Source organism: Myripristis murdjan, chromosome 14 (assembly GCF_902150065.1).
Source record: "Myripristis murdjan chromosome 14, fMyrMur1.1, whole genome shotgun sequence".
Classification (NCBI taxonomy): Eukaryota; Metazoa; Chordata; class Actinopteri; order Holocentriformes; family Holocentridae; genus Myripristis; species Myripristis murdjan.
Window position 1 is genome coordinate 18,238,223 of NC_043993.1, and position 24,701 is coordinate 18,262,923.

The window sequence follows — 24,701 nt, forward strand, 5'->3', positions numbered from 1 at the left end:
CACAAAGCAGGACAAAATAGATTACAGTCACTGCCGGAGGAATTTGCAGAGCCAAATCAGTAACATGTCTGTCTATCAACCAGAGCGAAGGGCCCAACATAAATATAGACACAAGCACAGACGCATTCACAGACAAGTTGCAGAGGTACTGCTTGCAGTAAAGAATCTGCTCCATCTCTGGCTTGTAATTGGTTCTTTTGGGGTTTTTTTTTTTTATTTATTTTTCACTTGTTCATGGCTCAGTTTGATGCTTCTCTGATTTTTTTAAATAGTCGTGACTTGTGATTATCTATAGTTTTTAATCTTTCCTAGCCTCGTTTTAAATTGATGTCACACTTAGAGGCTGCTGTTACTTCTTTTTTTATATGCAAATAGATCATATTGAATAACAGCCATTTCAGGAGTCACATACGCTGGTTAAGCTCCTCACATTTTCCTCACTTTTCCTAATCGACCTGTTCCTTCTCTCAGCACGCTCCTCTCCTACTCCCCTTGGTGGTGGCTCTGTTGAATGGTAACGTCCACGAGACTAACACAATAAACTGCATATGACAGGCACAGTGATTAACACGCGCATTCACATTAGCATCCATCTAAAAGACTGATAACTCAAACATGAAATCTGCTTTCATTTAGCTAATACTTCAGTTCTGCTTGCGCGGAACAAAAAGATGAAAAAGGAATGACAGTGAGTTGAAGTAAATCTGTCACTTTTTCCCCCTCTCATAAAAAAAAAAAAAAAAATCCCCTCCTCTTTTCTTCCTGTCTAGCCTTCACAGCAATCACCCAATAGGACAGCTGACATGCGAGTGCTGGCTCCACGTGTAGACATGAAAATATGTAATTAATAAGAGCAGCTTTGGGGAAGGGAATTTGCTGTACATCGTAAAAAAAGCCGCATCTTGCAGAAAATTCCCCTGTCTTTACAAGCCAGAATATCTAAACAAGCCCCAGGCCCATCAAGCCTGTCAGGCGTTTAACTGCAGGGGCTAGACACCCTTCTCCTCAGACAACCTTAGAATGCAGAAGAGCAATTCTAACTAAAAGAAGGAGGTAATTAATAATCATACAATGAATATTTGAGATAAAGAAAGGGAATGTCCACCACTCTACCTTCCTGTATGTCTTTTAATCAATTCCTGGCTCACTACTTAACTCCTGCTGATGGAAGATATTTTATGGAGGGCTGTGTTACAGTTTCTCTCAGCTCGGGGAGAACTCCCTCCAATGCCTGAACAATTTGCTAGGTTGCACCGCAGAGGCCTCCTAGCAGGTGGCAACAGCACATGACGTCTTTTACAGCCTCTGGTCAAGTGGCAAAATTTGCATTTATTGTTGGCAGTCTGTTTGAGTGGAGAAAAGGTGCGGTTTCTATGGCCCACAGCCCATATTTTACAATCCAGAGAGAGCTCTTTGTATGTTTGGATTTATAAATTCTGGCTGTTGAGATATTTGTTAAAATGTAAAAGGTAGTACAAGAGTCGAGCTGCACTGGCAGAGTCAAAATGGAAGGCAGTGAGTCCATCTAAGTTTTGTTCTTTGACTTTTAATGACCATCATCTCCATAAGAAGACTGTTAAAAGCAGTCTATTAGAAAATCTAGGGCAGAAGGTCAGTGGGTGCTACTTGCACAGACTATACATTGTATATTTGAGTGTGTTATAGGGTAAGGGATTCCTCTCCACTCACCCTTCAGTTCACTGCATTAAGTGTGAGAGTGTAAAGGAGGACAAAGCAGTGGAGGTGGGTGGTCGAGCCCTGCCTTAATCTGGTTCTTGAAAATATGGTGGGAATATTCCTAGCAACTGGCTGACCTGCTGTAATGTATACACAGGCTGGGGTCTCCACATGTGTCGGCAAGCCTGTTTAGACATCCTAATTAATACTCCAAATGTGCAAAACAACAGTTCTGGCTGACTTGCTGAAAAAGGAGGCTTGGCCAGTGCTTACATCCATGTTAGAGGGCTGTGGTGGGGGACCGTTCATGAGTTTCACAACGTCTTTAATGTGCAATTTCAAACAGCAAGGGACCATAAATCATCTATGACTGCTTTTAAAAAAACACCTGCCTTGCAACTGTCAAGGCCCTAATGGCAGTGGTTACTATATAAATCACAGTGTGCTGTAATTTTCAATATCTGAGAAATGATTACACTGAGCATCTGTCAGTGAATGCTATTTTAATGACCACTGTTGCACTTAAGACCTCGGTGTAACCGTTTCGCCATCTTGGTATACGCCGTTAAAGTGTCTCCTGAGTGATGTGGCGGTTGTGTGCTCTGTCGTCTTGGGTTTTCATCAGGGCTCTTAAGAATATCCAGTGGTCCAGCAACCCCCGACCCCAACCCACTCTCTCATTTTCTCCCTCTTTCTCCTTTCCCTTTTGTTTCCCTGAATTGTTTAAATCACAAGCGGAGATGGAGAGGGCAGGCTGGATCTGACCTCCACAGCACTCACAGACTGGGCACCTTCTTAGTCATCACAAACCATCACTTTGTCCCATGCACAGCCTTTTAAAACATCAAATAATGTCTGATCTGAATTCAAACAGATTGAAACACCTATTCAGACCTAATATTCCAACCTCACAGCAGTGTTAGATCATATAACACCACCATTTTCCATGACCATAGCTGCACTAGAGGCACAGAAAGAGCTGGTATTGACATATAGAGAATTACAAGTACGTCCAATTTTTACACATCTATGAGAAAGTTTAAATACAATTTGATATTCAAAGCTGGCTGGTCATTCCACTGAACCTACGCCATCTTTTTGAAAGTCTTTCAAGACAGACGCTTCTTGTTATCCCTTCAATGAAGGGTGGATACAGGCTGGACAAACGGATTGTGCAACAGCAGGGCTCCAAGATGAAGGGCTGCTTATACAACTGCCATGTCAACCTAAAAGAGATTCTTTGACTCTCTTAAAAGACATTATAAAGTTACCATTTCTGCTTTTGCAATTGAATGATGTGCAAAACCTTGAAAGATGAGTAAAGATACTGTCTATTTCTGTGGCACTTTTGTGTTTGACATACAGATGTACTGTTTTATTTGAAAGTGATCCAAGCTCTCTGGCTCAAAGTTGATCAGCTGCCTTATCCTCTTCTCACTAGCAAATGATCAACTCAAAAAAGCTTTAGGCATTTTACATTTATGTATAGCACCTTTTAAACACCAGTGAAATGTAACATATACTTATTTAAATTATATACACACACACACACACACACATATATATATATATATACATACATACATAAATACACACACACACACACACACACACACACACACACACACACACACACACACACACACACACACACACTTAAAAGTATACTTAAAGTACTGTAAAAATTAAAAAATAAGAACATTTAAAGTTAATTTTATTTATTCATAGTTTTCAAAACAGTAAAGCTTTTAATTAACATGACAAAGTTTCAGGGTAAAGTATTTCACTCCTCAAGCTGAATTTGACTCATGAGGATCAAGTAAAAAGCAAGTTTAGCAAAGCTCAAACTACTGATACTTGAGTCAAATTACAGAAGTGGAACACTGTAGATCCCACCTCTGCTTTTGTGTGTGGATGTCTGCATCAAGTCTGTGTTCTGTCACAGCGCAGCTTGTGCAACCTGCCCTGCAGCCCCGCACTGCCTCTCCCCATTGCTGTGTAACCCTAGGGAGCACAGGGCTGTCTAGGTGCAGTGCCCCTCTTCTCATGTCCACATGGTCCATGTTAAGAGACGTGAAACCGCTCAAGCTGCGGAACAATAACCTCCTTCCTTTGAGCTTGCAGGTTTCTCTTCTCTTAACCTGTGCTCCCTTCCGCACCCTGGCATTCACGCTGAGTACCTCCACCAGCAGTTTCTTTATACTTGATCCAAGCAGTGATGTGTAAATCCTTGCATATAACAATTTTTCCTTTTGCCAGTGATAAGGAAAATCAGAAAAAAATGGGCAGGCCTTAATACTTTGGGTAAAAAGCTGCATGAGGCAACTTGCTTTTTAATGGCCAGGCTCTGGTCTCAATCATACATTGGACATCTGGATCGCATCTCCCAAGCTCTCCCCCATGCAATCAGACACACTGGAACTGGGCTCTCCGCAGGACAAAATGTGGGCGCAACATGTCGTTAGAGTCCATTGATTTGAGAGAATGCATTCGACAGGGAGGAGGATGCTTCTGAGATCCCAAATACAGTGTGCTAGGCCGAGTTAGGCCAAGTGCCAAAAACAGGCCAGTCATATTGTACACCTTTTTGAAAAAACTCGAGGCCCCACTCTAAACTCTGGCCTTTGTCCAAGTGCTAGAGGGCAACACAGTTCAGCTCAACACATGCTTTGACTGGTTTTACTGTGGTAAAATAGCTGGCTATATGAAATGAGGCAGTCATTATCCTAACCCACAACCTCACCACTATGTGGAGAGGAATACAGCGGTATTAGCCACTCTCAAAAGGTCAGACACATTCATATTCATCACACCGCACTGAGGCCTTAATACTTGTTACAGTCCAATTAACAAGCTCTTAAAAACTCTTTATGCTGGGGGTAGGAAATTTATTTTCTTGCTTAACTATGCATGATCACTACTAGATGTGAGGGATTTCACACAAGGAGCAACAGGCTAGAATGTTTCAACAACCACAATTTAGACTGACATCAAGTAGTACGACTGGGAATGCATCTGTGATAAATGGACTCAAGCAAACAGAGTGCAGCATTTGATCTCATTGCAAAACTAGATGAAGGAAAAGCCTGGATAGGCCAATTACCATTTCACAGAGGCCTACAGTGCAACATTCAGCTCAAAAAAATAAACCAAACCAAACAAAAACGAACAAAAAAACCCTGCTATTATGATTGACTGACTGCTTGCTAATCCTGCCACGCTTTGAGGTACTGATCCCATGCTACCTCACTTATCATCATTGGCTGCCCCTTTCCGGCACTTTAATTGCCTCTTTTTTGTACACGGCTAGTTGCTTTCCGTCTTCCCACACATCATTTGGCTGTGTGTCTGCTGCCTGCCAGAGCGTCATAAACGTGTGGAGCGGTGCAGGGGTGAAAGGTTGCCGGAGCGTTTGGCCCTGCTCAGGGACACCTGAGGGCCATGCAAGGCTCAATCATAGAGCTTCTCTGTCCAACAGCCACATACCCTGCGCGTTTATTTTTTCTGATGGACCCTGGTGTAAATATCCTGTATGGCGGGCCTGGGAATACGTACGGTGCAGTCAGGCCTTCAGTTATGCGCAAGGTGACTCCCGGTGAGCCTCTCCAGCTGTGGTCATGACATCATCACATGCACAGAGAGAGATAGTCACTGAATCACAGGGCTGTCAGATAGTGCCTCTCTCTCCTTTCTTCTCTCTCTAAAACACACACATAACACACACTTCCCATCCGGCTGTTCATCTTCTAATGTATGACATATGTGGATGTGGAAGTGTCAGCACTTATTTACATGTCTTCCCATGTGCTTCAACTGAGGATGAGCAGTATGGGAAAGAGGAAAACAGTAGAGAGGTTCACCCTTACACCCAGGGTCAACAAATGTGTGTCACGCTAGTCCACATGCAGGTTAGCTCAAAACATTTAAAGGTCAGATTCTAAGCAAAAGCCTGGTGAGGCTTATTGGTCTGGAGACCCATTATTATTACCTGATTTAACATGGCCATGTGGCCTGGATCTCCTCTCTTCCCAATTTTAAAAATTTACCATAATGAGCCTACTCAAGGTTTCAAAGGATCCACAGCCAGCTCCCTTACAACCACCTGAACAACACAGCAGACTGTCCAACATGCTATATACAAAGACCCACAGCTGCTTTTAAAAGGCCTGTGTTTGTTCGACTCCAAGCAAGCAATTATCATGGTAAAGAAAACCAGGGAACTATACGTTATGGAAATTACAAACTATTAATTTTGGTAAGACTTCAGTGGTACAAGATAAAACTTGTGTGTTACAAAGGGAGTGAAAAATTCTGTTGGTATCAACGGGACGTGACGATGTGTCGTGAAAAGCATCATTGTTAACGGAGCATGCCAACCTGAGGATCACAAGTATGGGCGTTTATGTGTAGCATGACACGATGTAATCCAAACAGAAACAGGACTTTCATCTTTATACCTTTCTCTTCTTTCAGGGGCTTTGAACCGACCTTCAATAATCACTAACACCAAAGTGCCAATCAAATGTACTCACATCCAATTCTGCCACTTACACCACTCATTATACCCTTTTCCTTATCTGACTTGTTGAAGGGGGTCTCGTCACGTACAAATGTACATATGCACGGACGGCACATACCTGAGAGCATATGTGTGTCCCAAACCTGCAATTATCACAATCCAGCATGAGTTTTACCCAAGCTTGATGCATAGTTACAAGACCATAACAAATACAAATAATAATTTCATTACATTGGCCTGTGCCGTAATTAGAGTGCAGGCACAAGTCAAGACTTTCAAAAGCAGCCCCGATAAAGCCCCAGGTGTGATTTAAGCTGCTCATTTTATCATTTGCTGGTCTGGATGTCAGCACAGCATTTCTCTGTTGTAAATAACTCACCATTCAGCCAAAAATCTATCTAAATGCTGTGAAGATTGAAGGGAAAGTGGCTACAGCCATAGGGTGCCATTAAGATGCTGGCACAAGGTGGGCAATGTGATTTACGGTCTCAACACTGAGCTCCATAATGAGAAACAAGCACTATCTGAACACTTGGACAAATCCAAAAAAGGGAAACTTTGAGTTGCTACCAAAAATAAATAAATAAATAAATAAAAAGAGCTGAAGACTGCACCCAAAAAGAAAAGCAGCTAGAAAATGGATGAGTGTTCTGGTCATTTATTATTTATTTTTTAATGTATTTCTGTATTTTTATTAATTTCATGATGGGTGGTGGGGCATGGCTGCAAAAAATTAGTATGTCCTTTTTGAGCTCTTAAATTAAACATGATTGAAATCAATAAAAAAAAGATTTATAGGATACTACTTAAAAAAAAGAAAAACAAGGATCTCACAGCAATGTTCAATGGCATTCAAAATATGCATTTCACATATATTTTGAGTGATTTATACATGCAGGTTAAAATAAGAAAAACTGACAACAAACACAGGCTACAGTTTACTTGTATGGATAGCTTTACATTAACTTTCAAGAGATCTTGACCATCCATAAGATCGAAATTTGGGCCATTTTCACCGTGTCCAAAAAATGATATAACAACAGTTCATGATCAGCCCAAGCCAACTTCAGATGCACAGAGAAGCTAAACAGTACAAACTGTTCTTGGACTTGGATGGACACCATCCTATACATGTCAGCACTCTGCATTCAATATCTGAATTGATGATTGATGATCTTAAAATGCAAAGCCATTCCACAAGGTTTCTCTGGTTTGATGGATGACTGGAAGTGCTTTACAATTGGGGGATATAAAACAATTTGGAGATCACTAAAAGGTAATAATGACAAAGAATTGAACTTTACCATATATTCTCAATTTTACTTTGTGTGCTTTAAATTAAGGTTAAAATTGTTAAAAATGCTAAATCGCTTTTTTGAATCTTCAAGATTAGAGATGAAAATTAATACCAGCTGAAATGTTTGAAGAGATGATAAATGTCTCCTGACAGCCGCTCTTCTCCAGTAAGCACAACAATCTGCTCCAACATTTTATATTCAGTATGCTGCTTCATGCATCACTAACTTGTTACTATTCCTCAAGCACAGCAAATACTTTTGCATGCGTTCTCACATAATGTTCAAATCTGACAAACTTGTAGAACTATTGGATAAATGGCTTGTTGGAAACGATTAAAGAGGAAAGACACGCCTGCGGCCCCTCAACCCAAGGGAGTCAACAATGAGACAGACAGGATGGGTGAGAGCCGTGTGCGGCTGTTTGCCACCTAAAAAGAGAATGATTAAATATTGGACAAGACTTAATTGAGAACTTTCACGCACTTTGTAAATCACACAGCCCTTGGAAAAATACTGAAAAGAATCTGAAATCTGAACATGAACAAGTAATCTTATATAATGAGAGTACAGCTACTTCCAAGAATGAACTGCAACAGTTTCTTTAAATTGTGAGCTCTCCTCTTTATTGATTAAAACAAGAATTAAAAACAGGATATAGCCTTGATACAGCTACATTTAAACACTTAAATATAGAAACTCATCAAGCCTTTATTCCTAGATAAACATGTTTTCTGAAGAAGAGCATTAATGAGTTGGAAAAAAAAGCTCATTCTTGAGAGTTACTGTCCTCTCAATATATAAAAAGGTGGGGTGATAGTCATTTTTTTTTTTTTTTTTTTTTTTTTTTTTTTTTGTCCTAACGAAAGATTCTTTCGTACTGCCAGCACACCACTTTGCAATATGAAATCTGGTTTCACTCACACACAATAACTACAGCATAACATTTTAATGGTGTGACACTGCTGTGCTCAAATGGCTAAGTAGGAGCTGTGACTGTAGTCCAGCCACTGCTCTTGCAAGTTAATAAACAATCAAATAAATAATTACATTAATAAATTAACTAAATAACCTAAATCATATTAAATAAACCAACTTCTGCACTCTCACATATTGTTTTGTGCTCATCTTCTGATGGTTTATTTTAAGAAGAAGTTGTTTATCGTTTAACAGCAACACACATGCCCAGTATGGACTAACTTAAAATGTAATAGGGCCCAGTGTCTTACAATGCTGTGATGACAGCAATCCTGATTCATCTCTAAAACATTCAAGTATTTCTACAAGCAAAGAAAATGGGCATGGCCACACTAGAATGACAGCATGTGTGTCAGCTGCTCAGAGGTGTGACAGAAGCTGAACTGACGATCTCAGTGTCAGCATGATCACTAAAGACATGCACCGGAGAAACGTTAAGTATGTGACTCTTGTTGTCCATAATTTGATTTAGTCTTTGTAATTTCTGGTAATGAAGAGTCAGCCATGAGAATAAGAGCTCATGTACATCCCTAATTAACTCATTATTAACCATAGGTTTTTTTTCCAAGCCCGAGCGGTCGGCCTACTTACTCTCGCTCCTTCTCTGTGAGCCTGTCAGTGATGGTGTCCTTAATGGAGGAGCGTGAGCCCTTGTGGATGACTGGATACCTAAGAGGGATCTGCAGGAAGCACGAGATCATCAGAACCAGGTGCGCCGTGTAACCCAGGGCGACTGCCACGCTCCCATCATCCTTTGCTGCAGGACAAAAAGAAAACACAGGTTCCGGTAGTTACACAATAAGGAAGTTGACTTTTGTTAAGCGGATCTGAAACACTGAGCTTGTTAATCCATCAATGACTTCTCATGATAATCTACGTCAACACACAAAAGCCCAAAGCCTACACTCTAATATAAATCAAATTTCAAAATGGCAATCAGTATTTTAATCACTCAAAATGTCAGTACTTTATGATATCAAAAGCTTCAAAGCATACAATCAGCAATCCTCTGCAATGTTTTATTTGTTTGGGATGTGCTTTCAGTATATGAAAAAATAAATGGTCAGTACATAATCCATGTTCACATCTTGTGAGTCCAAACAAAAATATATAAACATCAAACAGAAGACAATTTTGGTAACCAAGTATTCACAGGAAGAAGAACGATTGCATTCATGTGGGAAAAGTGTTTTGAAAATGATACAAAACGGGCTTTTGGTGGCACGGCACATATACCGCCAAGAAGCACTGGCTGCTGTAGGATACCTAATTTCCATCAGAAATGTGCCTGAGCAGCAAAAGCATCACGTATAACAATTCCCTCTGACCTAAATAAATGCTGGATGGAAACCTAGATGCCTTTGTGCACATTTCTGACAGGGCAAGAAACAGAGCAAACCATCTCACTTCAAGTACAAGAAATGGTTTCAAGACAGCACACTAAGTGGTTTCAAGTTCTCCAACAGCAGGAGGACATCGCTTGAGGCGGACTTAAAATCATAGTGGTTTTTATCTTAATGCTTTGAAATAATAGACCATGGCCACAGTGAGTGGTAGACTGCTTGGCTCATGCTATGTGTTTTTCTACTTAACACAGAACGCCTGCATTGTATAGTTCTTGTTCCTGCATTTTTTTTTTTTTTTTTTTAAACACCATAACAACTAAGCACCTGGAGTAAATAGCCTCTTGGCCTCCAGTGCTCTTGGATGCTGCTTCAAACTAACAAGAATGCCAGGTCAAGGAAGGGACATGCAGGTATAAGTGACACCTTAGGGTGAAACTAGAGACGTGCTGATACCTGGTTAGATTGAGCTGACAGGGAGAGCTTAGTTAAATGTAAAAAACACTGATGGACTTCACTGCAGTGGCATCACTTTCCACTTTGTCCCCCTGATGAGATTAGGACTTCGACTAACCCTGACCCTGGTCTCTAATGTGGAACATCCTCCCCTTTAGGTCTTTTTAGCCTTTCTCTGACACCCATCCAAACATTTCTGGAGTTGATCAAGCTCCCTTCAGGGCAGAGCCCCCCCCCAAATGAAACACAATTGAGAGCAGGGGTCAGAGAGGAGGTGAAGTCCATGGGTAGAGGGCATCCTTCTGCGCCATGTCTCTGCTGGCAGCCACATACAAAATGTGGATGTCTGTATATTTTGTCTTGAGCTTTAGTGGACATGGCCCTTCTGTGGACGATGGCAACCTGGCATTGTTTGAAAGCTCTATAATCGCACAAACCAAATACCTCTGGACTAACACGGAGGGCAGATGGAAAGGGAAGTTAGCAATGGATGTGTTAGGATGTTCTCTATTAGCCCCTTTTTTCTTGTGCCGCAGCGCATGCTCGGTGGTTTACTCACTGCGAGGTATCCACCTACGCAGGACTGGGAGGCAGGGGCACACACAGGCCTCCACCATGGAGGAACAAGTCACCGCTGCAAACACAAACGGGCTGGCTGTCAGTTGTACAGGGCAGTGAACAAAGGCCGGCTGTGAGAGACACACACTTGCTCTCTCCTCTAAAGGATGTAAGCAGGTGGAGAGAGACAGCGGGGAGCAGAGGAGGGCGGGAGCAGCTTTCTGAATTATGGACTCGGAGGCTTGCATTGTCCCACCAGCTGTGAGGAAGGAGAGCTGGAAAATGCAGGGTATGTAAGGTGGGCGGGAATGTAGAGACCGTTAGAGGGGTGCTGCAGTCCAGAACTTACTGTTCATTAGCCCTTCAATCCCGCCCCCTCTACTCTTCCAAGCTCCTGAGAAGTCATGAAGTCAAGCCTCCCTTGCTGTGAAAGCAAATCCCATTTATCACAATATATAGAGCCCAAGCCGAGCCCTGATCTTAACACATTGCACGAACATGACAGCAAAGGCTTCATGGCCATCATAGCCAGGCAAAAAATACTTCTTGCTATAGTCAGGTGCCGAACGCATTTCTTTGATGTGAAAGCATGTGGTTTTGGCTTACCAAGGCGTTGGAGCTGGTTAGAAGAGTAAGCTTATGATAAGACTACGTACATGGCTTTGAGTGTGCTGAGCAACGCTCTCATAAGCAGCCAAAAATACAATAAGCACGGCTGTGTATTAACAGAAAAATTCTGCAGGGGAATGTAACTCATCCAACCAGTAGCTTCCAGTCTTTTCACTCTGGTCCTGTCCATCTCAAGAGTTCAAATACACAGGAAGCAATCTCTGCATTCCTGGGTGATAGGGGGCACTTTAGGGGGCCCCATGAAGTCAGCATCCATTCAGAAGATACTGAATGACCATGTTCAAATTTAACACCATGTTGCTTATGGCCTTATTGGGGTAAATAATCTGCCTGTTAAACAGCTAGTTCATCATCTCTGGTTCACGGTGGTGATCACAAGGCTTCTGGTGTCAAACAATGCCTTTGTCATACAAGAGCATTTATATTTAGTACTCAGCTACTGCTGGCTCACCTTGTCTTTCTTAGACAAGAGACAGTGATTATTGTGGGCAGATGTGGTTGTGATTGTGCAGAACTGGCCAAAGCAAGGTGGTCAACCAGCCACAGACTGCAGGATGGCACCTTCCAGACAATACAATTTTAATGTAATATTTTCAGATCAATATTGAAATGGCAGTAAGACACTGGCTACCAAAGCAAGTCATTTTACATGTTCAGGATTCATTTTGTTAAAATATAATGATGAAAATGTTCTCTGATTTGCTATTTGATTCAGTGCTCAAGCACTCTCAAAACTACAATGTTATCTTACTTAAGACATCTCTGATAACGTGCAGCCTTTTGAAATTTGCAAAAAGAATAACTATGTTTTTTGATTAGTTGTGCACCCCACCTATACAGATGATATCTCTCTACATCATCAGCTTTAAAATCATGTGGACAGACCAAATCTAATCCACCTATCACCTATTTTGTTGCACCAAAAATCTATGTATATCCAGAGGCATGAGCAAAGATAAAGTGATTCTTTAGTTTTCACCACAATTTATCCTCCTGTAACCCTGAAATACAGAGATCCACACAAATGGGCACGCAATAACTCACCTTGGAAGTCCTCCGAGTTAGGCAGCTTGACTCCGCAGATGACGTAATCTGACTGATTCGCCTGTGGATTTGAACAAGAGGTTTCATATTAAAGCCATGATCAAACATCAGAAATACAGACACAGACACAAGATGAAATCCCTGAGGGGGGGCAAAGCACCAGCTTTGCAGCTGGAAGAGGCACTTGTTTTAAATCCTTCACTACTGACCACTGATGTCTGCTTTCATGGTATCATGTTTCTTTGTTGAACATTTTGAAATACTGAGTGACTGAAGCATATGACAGGGCTGAGTGAAAGGAGGAGATGAGTTTAGAATTTTACCTAAAATATCAAAGTACAATAGAACTTTGGAGGAAGACTTTCATTGGAATACAGAAAATCCCTTGAGCATGCCTCACTATATACAAGATATCTGCACCAACCTGCATGTGAAGTATCATTATCACAGCCTTGATACTGTGAATGGGTGATGTTTTTGTACTTGCCTTGTGAACAGTGTGCAGTACACCAATGCAACATCAGGTCTAACTCACCAAGTCGATGGGGTAGATGTAGGAGAGCTCTGACAGGAGCTGACGACAGCGGAAGGTGAGCTGGGCGTTGGACTTGAGGAACTGCTCTCTGGGGAGACAAAGCCAGACACACGGACGACACAGTGAGTCATTTGCTGAACCGACTGGCCGAATGAGACAAAAGCCACAGTCAAGGGTGGAGGAGATGGGAAGGGTTGGGGCGTTGGAGAGGAATTACAGAAGAGGAGAGGTGAGGGAGTAGAGGGGGGCAGCTGGAGAAGGAGAAAATGAACAGTAGAAGTCATAGAGGAGAGTTAGTGCTCAAAAGGGACCCACAGTAAAGCTTAAAGGTAATTAAAGGACTGCAAAGGCGAAAAGATGAATGATAGAACTGAAAAAGGAAAGAGAGAGAAAGAGTTTATGTATGTAGCGTAATGAGGTGTGACAGTAGGTTAATGTCGGTCTAAGGAGAAGGCAAGCCAAGACTGTGTTTGTCTAGGCCCTCGTTGGATGAGGGCGCTAATGGCCCCAGCACTGAGTCATCTCCAAACCAAAAGAAACTAAATTAGAACTGCCAAACTACCAGCCATTTTACATCTCCTTGGGACAGTGCCAAATTAATGCATCATTCAACTCCAGCATGTCCTGCTAACAAAACTGGCTATGGGACAGCCTGCACTTGTGGCATCAGCTTATGCACAGTTCCAATGCAACACAATGTTTTAAATATCTGTTATTGGATAATGTTATTTATCAGCTCAGAAAACTTCTAAAATGTTGAACAGTGTGGTTTGTCATGAATGTGTGCTGCAAAACTGTGATACATTCGTACAACTCCCTGATATTCCCGAGAGACTTTAGCAAAGCTCCCTAAATTATATAATTTTACAAAAGCTTAATGACTTATGGGAAGTGTGTAAGTTGTACTATAAACCAAGAAGGTCCATCAGATGCAGCAACACAATGCTGTCATCAGTGATGAACATGAGTGGTGTCTCAACAGGTGAGTGCGGCATTTTTGAATAAAAAAATGAGTCACTCTGTAGCCTTCAAATCCTTCAAATCAAACACAAAAAGAATACCATGTTTCATGACTCATTGCAGCAAAATAGTATCAGCAGTTATGCCTAGAAAAAAAACACAATCTGCGGTTGTTTTTATGTTTTGTTTTTTTTTTTAATTTATTTTTGCACACCACCACTACATACAACGTGTACTGCTAAAAGCCTCCAAGACAAATGTTGAACAACAAATACAACAAAGTAGGACACCTAGATTCAGGACAAATGTGTCCCTTACACTGCTGTTTTTCTTTTTGAGAAATTATGCTAATGTCATTTGAAATGAATGTCAATGAACTGGCAGATTAGAACTACGCTGTATGCAGGATTAAAAGCAGGAACATAACCAGTAGTTTTCATCTTCTGATTTCGCTGGCCAAGGGTTAGGGTTGGGGTTAGTGTACTGTAGAGGAAATTGGACATTCAAATCTCTGCAAAATACCTTTTCAACAAAAAACAGATGTAGGGTTTGGGTTATTTAGCCATTAGAATGTGATATTTAAAACCTAAAATTAAACTATTCATTGGGCTGTGTGAAACCTACCACAGTTCAGATGCCATTCAAACTCTGCTGTTGCAAAATATCATGTATATAATTACATCTAAATGAGTGAATGAAACTTCACTGTTCTTAGCTTTACAAAACAAAGATTCCTAAGACTGAAAGTGCAACACAGCACATCTACCCAGAGTGCTGCCCGTGGTTTCACTATTTGACAGATAAACTTTTCTATACAGTTCTTGGTATGTGTGTGTATGTGAGTGTGTCTCTCCTTAAGTATCCAATACAAGACTTCCCCCACTACTTGTGGAATGGTTTGGGTAATAGCCCATCATTTCATGTAGATGAAAAGGTAGTTGGGGGAGAAAACTGCTACTGAATGCAATGCACTCCTCCATCCATTCTTCTTGCCTACTACTCCCACTTGGCTTTGCCTGTGGTTGTCAGTTTCTTATCGCTACCCGTCCCTAGTCTGCAGCTACTTGGTACAAGTGACAACAGAAGACAGAGATTAGAGTGTGTTGACCATCTGAGCTGACCCTTCCCAGAAATCACTCATCTCTTTCCAGCAGGCTTTCCCGTATCTGGTTGCTTAAGCCTAGATGCAAGCCCGTGACAAATCCTTGTCCTAACCAAAATACCCAAATTGCACCCATCCTTCTTTATGTCTGTTCTCAACAAACTTTCAAACAATTACTTTTTGTCCCCTGCATGTTTGTTGGTGTGGGGTAATCTACCAGTTCTGGCTTGTGGCCAGAAGGGTGCTGATTCAAATATTCAGGCAGATTCAAAAATCTGGGCAGGACAGTGAACAAACAATTGTAATGCTCTCATGACCCTGAGCAACAACTGCCAAAGGACCCTTGAGCCAGGAATTTAACCCCTAATTTTGTGATTGGAGTTGCTTAGCATCCAACAGTAAAAGACTGTGGTTGTGAAAGGGATGATTGTTATATCAGCAGAGTAACAGTATCAGCCACTATCAGTTTCAAAAAGCAATACCAGTATCACTCTAAAAACGACCTTGATTGCCACTATTTGTCTGAATGTGAGATTTGGCATTTTTGTGACTTTTTTTCTACAAGTGTGTCATTACTACAACTATCAACTCAGTAACATAAAAAACACTAACTAAACGAATGGGTATTGAGGTTGTTATGGGCAGGAAGGAATATTTGATATCCGTATCTCCCTGAAAAAAAAAAAAAAAAAAAACAACACATTGTTTCATCCATAACTCAAATAATCCTCACCAACCCAAAAGAACTACAGTTAGAGTAAGACAGGCCTATTCAATTGGCGGCCCGCGGGCCACATGCGGCCCAGAAGCAATTCCCGAGTGGCCCAGCTCGTGGTTCAACCAAAAAAGCAGAGAAAAACATTCGCGAGAATGAACTCGAAATCCCTGCAGTAGTTCAGAAAGTGAATGCAACACTCCATGTTGCCTAGCAACACACAACCAACTCACACTGCAGCGCGTTGTCTTGAAAGTAGAGTTCTCATCGGGCCTGAAAATTAAGACCCGACCCGACCCGGACACGACTGGGCCAGCCCGAGAAAGCCCGAGGAAAAAAAAAAAATCGCCAAATTCGCCCTTATTTAGCAGAGCCGGTCGGCCGCGGCACCGGGGCACCATCAGTCGGTATCAGGCGGGCCGGCCGCCGCACCAGCCAGCACCAGGCAGCTCACCTGACCTGTCAGATCCGGCAGACCTGACGGGTGGGCGCGGTACCGGACGGTGCCGCGGCTGGCCCGCCTGATACCGACTGATGGTGCCGCGGCATGTGCGGGTCAATACGGTAGTCTAGAAAACTGGAGATTTTTTTTTTCCCGTGCGCCCCCAGTTGCACTGCCCATAGCAGAAACCGTCCCTGCTGCCGAGTCTGCCAGCACAGCGGGATACTGCTGCAACTCTCTCTCACTTGTTTGCGCTGCGCTCGCACAGCTGGTTGTCTGTCTGTCACTGAAAGTTTAGCCCCCAAATCCAATCCAGTCTCTCACTCTCTCCACCAGTCACATAAAAATGAAACGTCATAATCAATAACAGAACACATAATTCTATTTTTTTATTAAAAAAAAAAAAAAAAAAAAAATCTCCCACAGAACCCGAAGCCCGACCCGACCCGCCCAATTCACGTAAATTTTAGGCCCGACCCGACCCGAAAATGTCGGGTCGGGTCGGGTCGGGTCGGGTTCGGGCAGAATATGAGAACTCTACTTGAAAGTTACTGATGCTAGCGGCTCAAAAGTAGGCCTATGTCTTTTTCAACCCTTAAACGAAAAATTGACGATGAAAACCGCCGTTTTAAATGTCTGGAAAATGTCTGGCCCAGCTTAAGGTCTCGGTTAAAAATCTGGCCCAACTGAATTTGTAATTGAATAGCCCTGGAGTAAGAGATCAAGGCATTAAACTCCAATTTTTCCAGTGCTGGGAATTTAGAGACTGACAGCAAAATTATTATAAGTTATTAAGTTAACTAAACCTAAACTATAAAGTGAAACTAGATATGAAAAAAGTTTTTAGTTAGCGGAAACAAAAATAAAAACTAGACTTTAGAAAAAAAAACTTACTGACACAGTATTGTGTACTTACAAAACAAACTCAAAATAAAATAACAACATATAGAAAATGTCTTTAGTTTTAGTCTGTCCATTTTGGTCAAATCTGTCAAGACCATGAAGCAAGAGGAGGCGTTGGTACTGATGTTTACTGAGACTGGGGCGTCTACATCACTGGGAGTCAACTACCTTCACAAAGTGGTGTTGTTGTATGGTAATACCCATTCTAAACTTGTTACACCTTACCCCTAACAAATTACCCTGATATAAAAATAGAAATAAAATAAAAATAATAAAAACCCTAATAAAACCCCTAAAAACTGAATTGAAGACAGAAATTAAAAATGAAATAGAAATAAAAACTCATGAAAAATGCAAAACTAAAATAAATCTGGCCAACAGCAGAATTCTTAGCAGTTTCCTTCAGTGAATGTATGTAACTGTGAAAGCAGGTCAAGGCATTAAGCAGGTCAAGGCTGGAAAAAAGCATGCATGCTCAGCATAACATTTCCCTGGATGAATAGCAATTTTTCAAAAATAAAATAAAAAGGTAGGCATTGCCATGAAAAGCAAAAAACAAAATTCAACCAAACAGATATTTCCATGGAAGAGATGTTAGGCAGATGCACAACTGTCGGTCTTAATTTCCTGTTTGCTGGTTGTTTTGGCCCCTGCTGGTCTTCCCGGGGCTCTGTGACTGCCAAATACCTTTCAAACAAACAAAGCTGTATCTGGGGGTTGGCACCAACTGCATACTGCCCCTAGGAGGCCAAAGCGAACGCGGCCCGATTGGGCGTTTAACACAATCTGCATTCGCTCTTGTAGGACGACATAAATAGGCAGCGCCAGTCACAAAAGCCCCCTCATTTTGCAAGAGTTGCTGCAGGGGTGATATCGTCACAACATTCAGCACAATGGGGCAAATCGTTCAGTGGGCCCTACGTAATTTCTACCAGACGGGTGAGTGTTACACGATGCAGTGCAGGAGTGTTTGTGTGTACACCGAGATAAAGTAATACCTAATAACAGGTTAATACATACCTCTTGGCAGTGCATTCCTTTTGCAGCTTGGTTAAGGACTCTTTCTCCTCCTTCAGACTCTCGTGCTGACTGGTGAACGCTTCCTCTGAGTGGGATAAAGAGGGAGAAAAAGTGCAAATTACCAGGTGCGTGTTCTGTTCTGGTAAATCTGAACAGGTGGGTGGGCATGTGTTTGGTTGGCTGCCATCCCTTGTTAAAGTTTTAGAAACATCAAATAGCTCTTTTGATCAGGTCAAAACCCATTTCCTCTTGACACCACATAAAACCGCACAACATGTGTATGCTGATTACAGGATTTGTCAGACTACATAAATACAGAGCCGAGCAAATAAATAAAATCAGTTAGATAAGTATCAGTGATAATACAGCTTGTGGAAGTTTGTGCATCTGCAATAATATCAGATGTTCACATACAACCAGAAAACATGAAAAAGAATGTAGTGTGGTTTTGCATAGTGACAGAATATTTATTAAATGCTGTGTTCACACTATCATGGAACCCCTTTCAAGAGCTTTTGACCTAGGAAGATATTTTCGATTAAAACATAATGTTACAATAATCACATTTTTTGTACATAACAATCACAAGTGAGTCAAATTATAGTGAAAATAAACTATTCATCATTTTGCTGAAATCTCCCTGGAACCTGCTTCGAAAACCACTAACCTGGAATAATTTTAAAATGTTAGTCAAATACAACAGCAAATGGCGTGACTTGCAAATATGAGTTTAAAATCCTTAATTCTGAGATTTCAATAGTAAATGATTTGGAACATTTCATGGACATTCATAAAATAAACATTTATCTATTAAATAGCACTGTGTGCCTGTTCATTTGTTTCATTAAATCTGAAAATGTTTAAGGTTTAAGGTTTTATTTTGCAGAAATGATTACTGCGACTCTAAAATGGCCAGCTTTATCTTTATTGACAGGGATGACATGAAGAGCAGGTGGACAAAGGCATGTGTGTGCTTCCGTTTGGATTTTTCAACATCTGGTTTGCTTTTATCTGCTCCAACGAGAGTTCAGGTGTCTCTGGGTGTTATTCACATATCAGTCACTGACTGACTGCCAGTTAGGTGGAGTGGCTGCAGTAATGTGGGCATTATATCGGATTATAGTGATTAAGAGAGAGCTCAGCTGAATCCACAGGATGTAGTACTTGATGGACGCATCGGTGGGTTTATTTGTGATCATTTAATGAAATTAAAATTAATAGCTGGTGTCCCATCTGCTCTACATCATCACAATATGAGTGCAACATTTTTGAATTTATGGTTTAAAAGTTTTACACAAAGCTGCCTTAAACCGCCCATCAAACAGGATGAAGGCAGACAAGGTGAGCTTAGTGCAGCCTGTCAGAGCCGTTCCACTCAGACAGGCATCATGAGGGTGGAAGGAGTGAGGCTGAGGAAGAAAAAAGCAGGGAGGGGAAAGCAGAGGGACTCAGAGATGTATCTCAATCAGATTAGCTACCACAGAAGATAGTGTTAAGGATAAAGATTAAGTAGGCCAACCCTCAGGTTTAAGTGATGACTTGGAGAAAAAAAGCCCAACACTGCCTGCATGGACCTGGACAACACTTTTGCTTTTATGTATTGCCCGGCCTTGCTCTATCCATCCATCTTTTCATCCTTTCATCCTTTTAACCCATTCCAGTGTACATCAAGGCATGGGCATGCAGGCTAAAGAAATACCACAGCAATTTAAAAAAAAAAAAAAAAGAAGAAGAAGAAGAAAAGCTCCCTGACTCTATATATTTGTGTGTTTGTATAAGAGTGTGTACCCTGTACACAAATGTTTGGTCATGTCACGCCACTTGAAATGTGTTCTCATTGTGCTACACTCTGTGGTTGTGGCTGAAATACATACTATACATCACTCGTAAAAGTATGAACTCATGCACATATGGCTGATTTTCACATATGGCCAAAGTTCAGAGAAACAATTAATTTTTTCTGTTTTTTTTTCTGAAATCTCTGAAATTCAGCCCAAATGACACCTGTAAGTGAACTAGCTATTCTACAGTACGCTTGAGGAATGTGAAAACAAATCTACTCCATGCCTAAAGTCTTACACAGATGGATAGAGGGCTACTGAGATTTGTTAAAAAGACAGGCAGAATTAAACTAACTTTGGGGGGGGGGGGGGGGGGGGGGGGGGGGGGGGGGGGGTTGAAATTATATTACCTATAAATCAAGTATACTAATAGATGCTGTGTTGAATAAATTGTTTCCACTGAGGAAATTCAGCCAAAAATTTAAGCATCAACAACATTAAAAAAAAACTGTTCAAATTATTTTTGTGTAAATACAAATATTCATGCAAACATGTTTTAAACCGTTTTCAATGCTACTGAAAGATGCAAAGAGTCAAGGGGGAGGAGTTAAGTCTTGACAAACTGTATATGGCTCTAGTATGCTGCAACCTTTGATGTGTAACTTAAGCCTGTCATTTTAAAGAAATAAATCTTGAGTCAAATAAAATCCATCATTAAGGACATTACTGCCTTAGCTGTGTTTTTACAAGCATGGGAAACAATCATTGGCATAAATTTCATAGCAATACGTTCATGAGAAAATCTGACAAAAACATCTTCATATAAAAGGCCATAGTTTGATGCATAGCAAAAAATATGATAATAGCTGTACATCTGATTACAGGGTTACAGAGAATTTGCGAGTTTGAAGTTGTGTCTTCATCAAAAAAAAATCATCATCATCATCATCATCATGTGCCCCTTAATTCATGCAACACAAAATTCAGCTGTGTGAAACAATAAAATTGAAAAATAGTTATAATACTGTCTGAATATAGCTTAAGTAATTCAGCCATTTTATATACTCAGTAGAGCGAATAGTGCGTTTCAGGAATTCAATTCAAAACAAAGCAGTGCACCCAAATATCAAAAGAGCTAAAACCCATTATGAAACACTACACTAATGTCTGGGGAAAACATGCGTATCATGGGGCGTTAGTAATCCCTTCATATTCTTTTATGTTTTTTATAGCCTTGTGTGGCTCTCTCCATCTCTTTTCCAAAGTCAGGATGAAAGTGTGAAGGAGAATACAGAACAAAGGACACTGAAGAGACTGTAATTCATTTCCAACAACAAATGACCCATCAGAACAGTTTTAAATAAAATCTGTTCATGCTTGCGTATGAGGAGCGGGTCTGCTTGTGGCAGAGGGCACTCCCTCTGGGGGGAGTTAAACAGAAAGAGCAGAAGAAAAGTAGAAAGTCATTCAAGGAAGTCATTAGGCAGACCACTGGACTGCAGTACCTGTCAACCCCTGCCCTCAGCCAAGATGGCAGCCAGCTGAAGGATGTAACACTGTATGGCTGAGTGGCTGGTAAGCAAGCACTAATGATGATAGTTTCAATATGAGACCTTTTCTCTGAGGCGACAAAAGCCTCCGCACTCTTCACAAACCTCTGTTCTGTACACTGGGGAAACCCCGCCAGTGACATTTATTGGTCGGGAGCCCTGGCCATGTTGCAGAGCGTGAGAATAACTACCGTTATAAAGCACAATAAACGCCGTTCACAGGCTTGATTTATGCCGTCTGCTCACAGTGGAAGGGGGGAAATTAGCCGAGAGGAAATTGTGACAAGTATGACCCCACCAAAACTAAACCCATTAATTCTGAAAGAAGGGGAGAAAGATTTTAATTTTGGTTGCAGATGAAAAGAAGGAAAAAACATGTTTGTCATGGTCATCTGTCTTCTGTTATGGATACTGTGTGAGACATGCAGTGGACCCTTAGTTTGAGTATGCATGTAGTAGCAGTGAAAACCAACAGCTTAAAGGGATGGTAAACTAAAATATGTAATTTTTTCATTAAAATGTTTTTATTGTAATTGTGGGTAGAAAACATCATGAAACTGAGAATTTGAGGTCCTGTCTATGCAGTTAGTTTTGCTGGGGATTAAAATGTTTATTCCACATGTAAGAGAGGAGCAATCGAATGAGAACACCACCTCAATATGTATTGCTCCTGCCCCCGGATGATTGAACCTTCAACTGCAACCATTATCCTTTGCTGGGCTAAACAAACAGTATTAACGGTAGCTGATGGATGGTAAAATGCTAACAGGCTAACAATGTATCAGAGGAGACGAGGGCTAACAAAGCAATTCAATCTAATAGGGAGCTTTAGCAAGCGACGGTGTCAGTCATGGACTCTGAAATCAATTTCATACTACAAGCCTCCAAAGCTTTTAGCAAGTGAGCTCTACATTTGCTAACATCTTGCTGCAGCACTAGTACGACTCTTAGCTGTTTCAGTTCCAACAAGCGTGATATTTTCACTTTGAATAACACTAAATAAGAGCATACGTGTTTTTAACTGGGTTTGCCATGCATTCAGTTTCCTCAAATACACATTCCCACTGAGTGCAGTGGGCAGTGCAGCTCCTTGTTAACCTGTCATGCTAACTGCTGGTGTTTTTCTATATAGTCTTTGAGTTAACACTGTCCACAATGGCAGAGCATGAAACATGCACATATATGCACACGTAGACACAATGCAGGCATAGCAAGTATGAAACAACATCCTCTAATACAGGAACAAACCAAACCTTCATCTCATCTTTATCTGCTAACATACATTAACACACATGTACACACACCTGCAGAAAATGTTTGGGTTTTCTGGCCCATTTGTTTTGTGAGAGGAGGGTTTCCTGAGAATAGCAGGTTTGGGGTGGGTGATAAGAGAGCAATCTGCTAATGGAGCCCATGGCTGTGTGAGAGACAGGAAGACCACATGGCCAGGTAGAGATGAGATCCTAAAAAGCGTGACAAGGAATGGAGATTATCTGTCGACACAGGATGCCCTCTAGGGACACATGGCATAGCAAAGGGCTTCTACGTACTGTCAAACTGTCAATAAAACTCGCATAGTGGCCTGTGTTCAATAAGCACTGGGGAATGTGTGAAAATTCAGAAAATTTAACACTCATCTCCAGCTGACATTGACTACAATCGCATGTGTAACTGTTTAAACACTCACACACAAACACTTGAAAATGTATCCCAGAAAAAATGGGTATATAAATCATCTGTTCTTAGACAGCAGCTTGTTTAATGGGGAATCTATTTGACTGGTAGGGGACAATCTTCTCCGAGTTTCTGCATATTTGACAGACAATACAGCAGCTTCTCAGCAGTAAACTCAGAAATGAAATTTATGCTTGAAGTGATAAAAATGTGCAGGACACAATGCACAAGTGCTTTGGGGTCCGTCCAAGTATAATCAGACAGAGAATTAGCTGCTGTATGAGATACTATAAACACCCATCTCCAACAGTCCATCACATCACCTGCATTAGAGAAACAATCACTAATTAATGGAGGGATTTTTTTCTGACACTGAAACAAATGAATATGTGCAGGGTAATTAGAAAAGTTATACAACAAGATGGAAATACAGCAGAGCTCAACGGCATATGGTTTCTGAGTTATGAGTCTGGGCAAAAACAACAAAATTTCAACATTCCCCAATTTCAGCTGCGGCATGTCAGTATATACAAAAATACCTTTTCCCTCTTGAACTAGCCGAAGGTACTTTTCCTTCTGTTTCCTAATAAGCACCTGTCCTTTCTGGAAAAAAGCCATGAATGGGATGTAGAGAGGGAGGGCAGTGAGTTCTTCTGGCTGTAGACTGAGTGGTGACAGGTAAAGAGGCAGAGGATTAAGAGCCATTTGTCAGGATCGCGACACAAAGAAAACATCTCCCTGAACCCCCTTAGCGTTCTGTTTCTCTAGGTGCCTGAATGTGTGTGTACACAAACTCAATGCCAATCATTAACTATGCCATCAGAGTGTGGTGGCCCGGTGTGGTGCCCTGCCCCTTTGGCAAACAGCGAGTTGTTCCATCTCAGACACCACGTCCCCTCAAAAAACACTTGGCCTGTTTTTAGACAAACACCAACACTTGTGCAAGATGGACGAAGACACGTCAAATGTATGCAAAGAGAAGTCTTTAAAAAGCTGTTCAGGAATCATGCAAATTACATAACGGAGCTTATGGTCAAAATGACCGTAGCTGGTGATTATTCCAATAATCTGTTCCATTTAATAGCTATGAAGAGAAGCCAAGACTCAGTGGACTGTTATGCAGCTATCTAATGGCTAACTACGTGATTTATTGTATAATGGGTATTTTGTGCTGCTGAGCACAGCATGACCTTTCCCTACTGTTAAACTTTTCACTTACGTGGATTTGCGCCAGAGCCTCAGGAAGTGCGTGTTACATAGGGAATTGTTGAATGAGAAACAGAGGGAGCCATCTGGATAATCCCAAATATTGAGAAAAGAAAAAGTGAAACTACAACATACAATATTACAATATACTGCAGACCTTGTTTGTGTTAATGAAAACTGTATTCAGCATAAGCATCCCTGTTTACATATTTGAGTGTGCATGTGTGTGTGTAGGCTTGCCTATCAAAGCAGTATTAAGCACTACCTCTTCCTATAGCTTTTATTTCCCCGTGGACGGTAGAGGGTTGGACTG

General features: G+C 41.2%; 1 protein-coding gene across 1 annotated transcript in view; it reads right to left on the reverse strand.

The window, feature by feature from the left end:
* uvrag (UV radiation resistance associated gene) overlaps positions 1-24,701 on the reverse strand; it is a 103,069-nt gene that overhangs the window by 52,999 nt on the left and 25,369 nt on the right. The window contains exons 9-12 of the mRNA XM_030068716.1: positions 18,178-18,262; positions 13,036-13,123; positions 12,501-12,561; positions 9,061-9,226 (exon numbers count right to left, since the gene is read on the reverse strand). Of these exons, the coding sequence (XP_029924576.1) occupies positions 9,061-9,226; positions 12,501-12,561; positions 13,036-13,123; positions 18,178-18,262 (400 nt within the window). The remainder of the gene's footprint in view (positions 1-9,060; positions 9,227-12,500; positions 12,562-13,035; positions 13,124-18,177; positions 18,263-24,701) is intronic.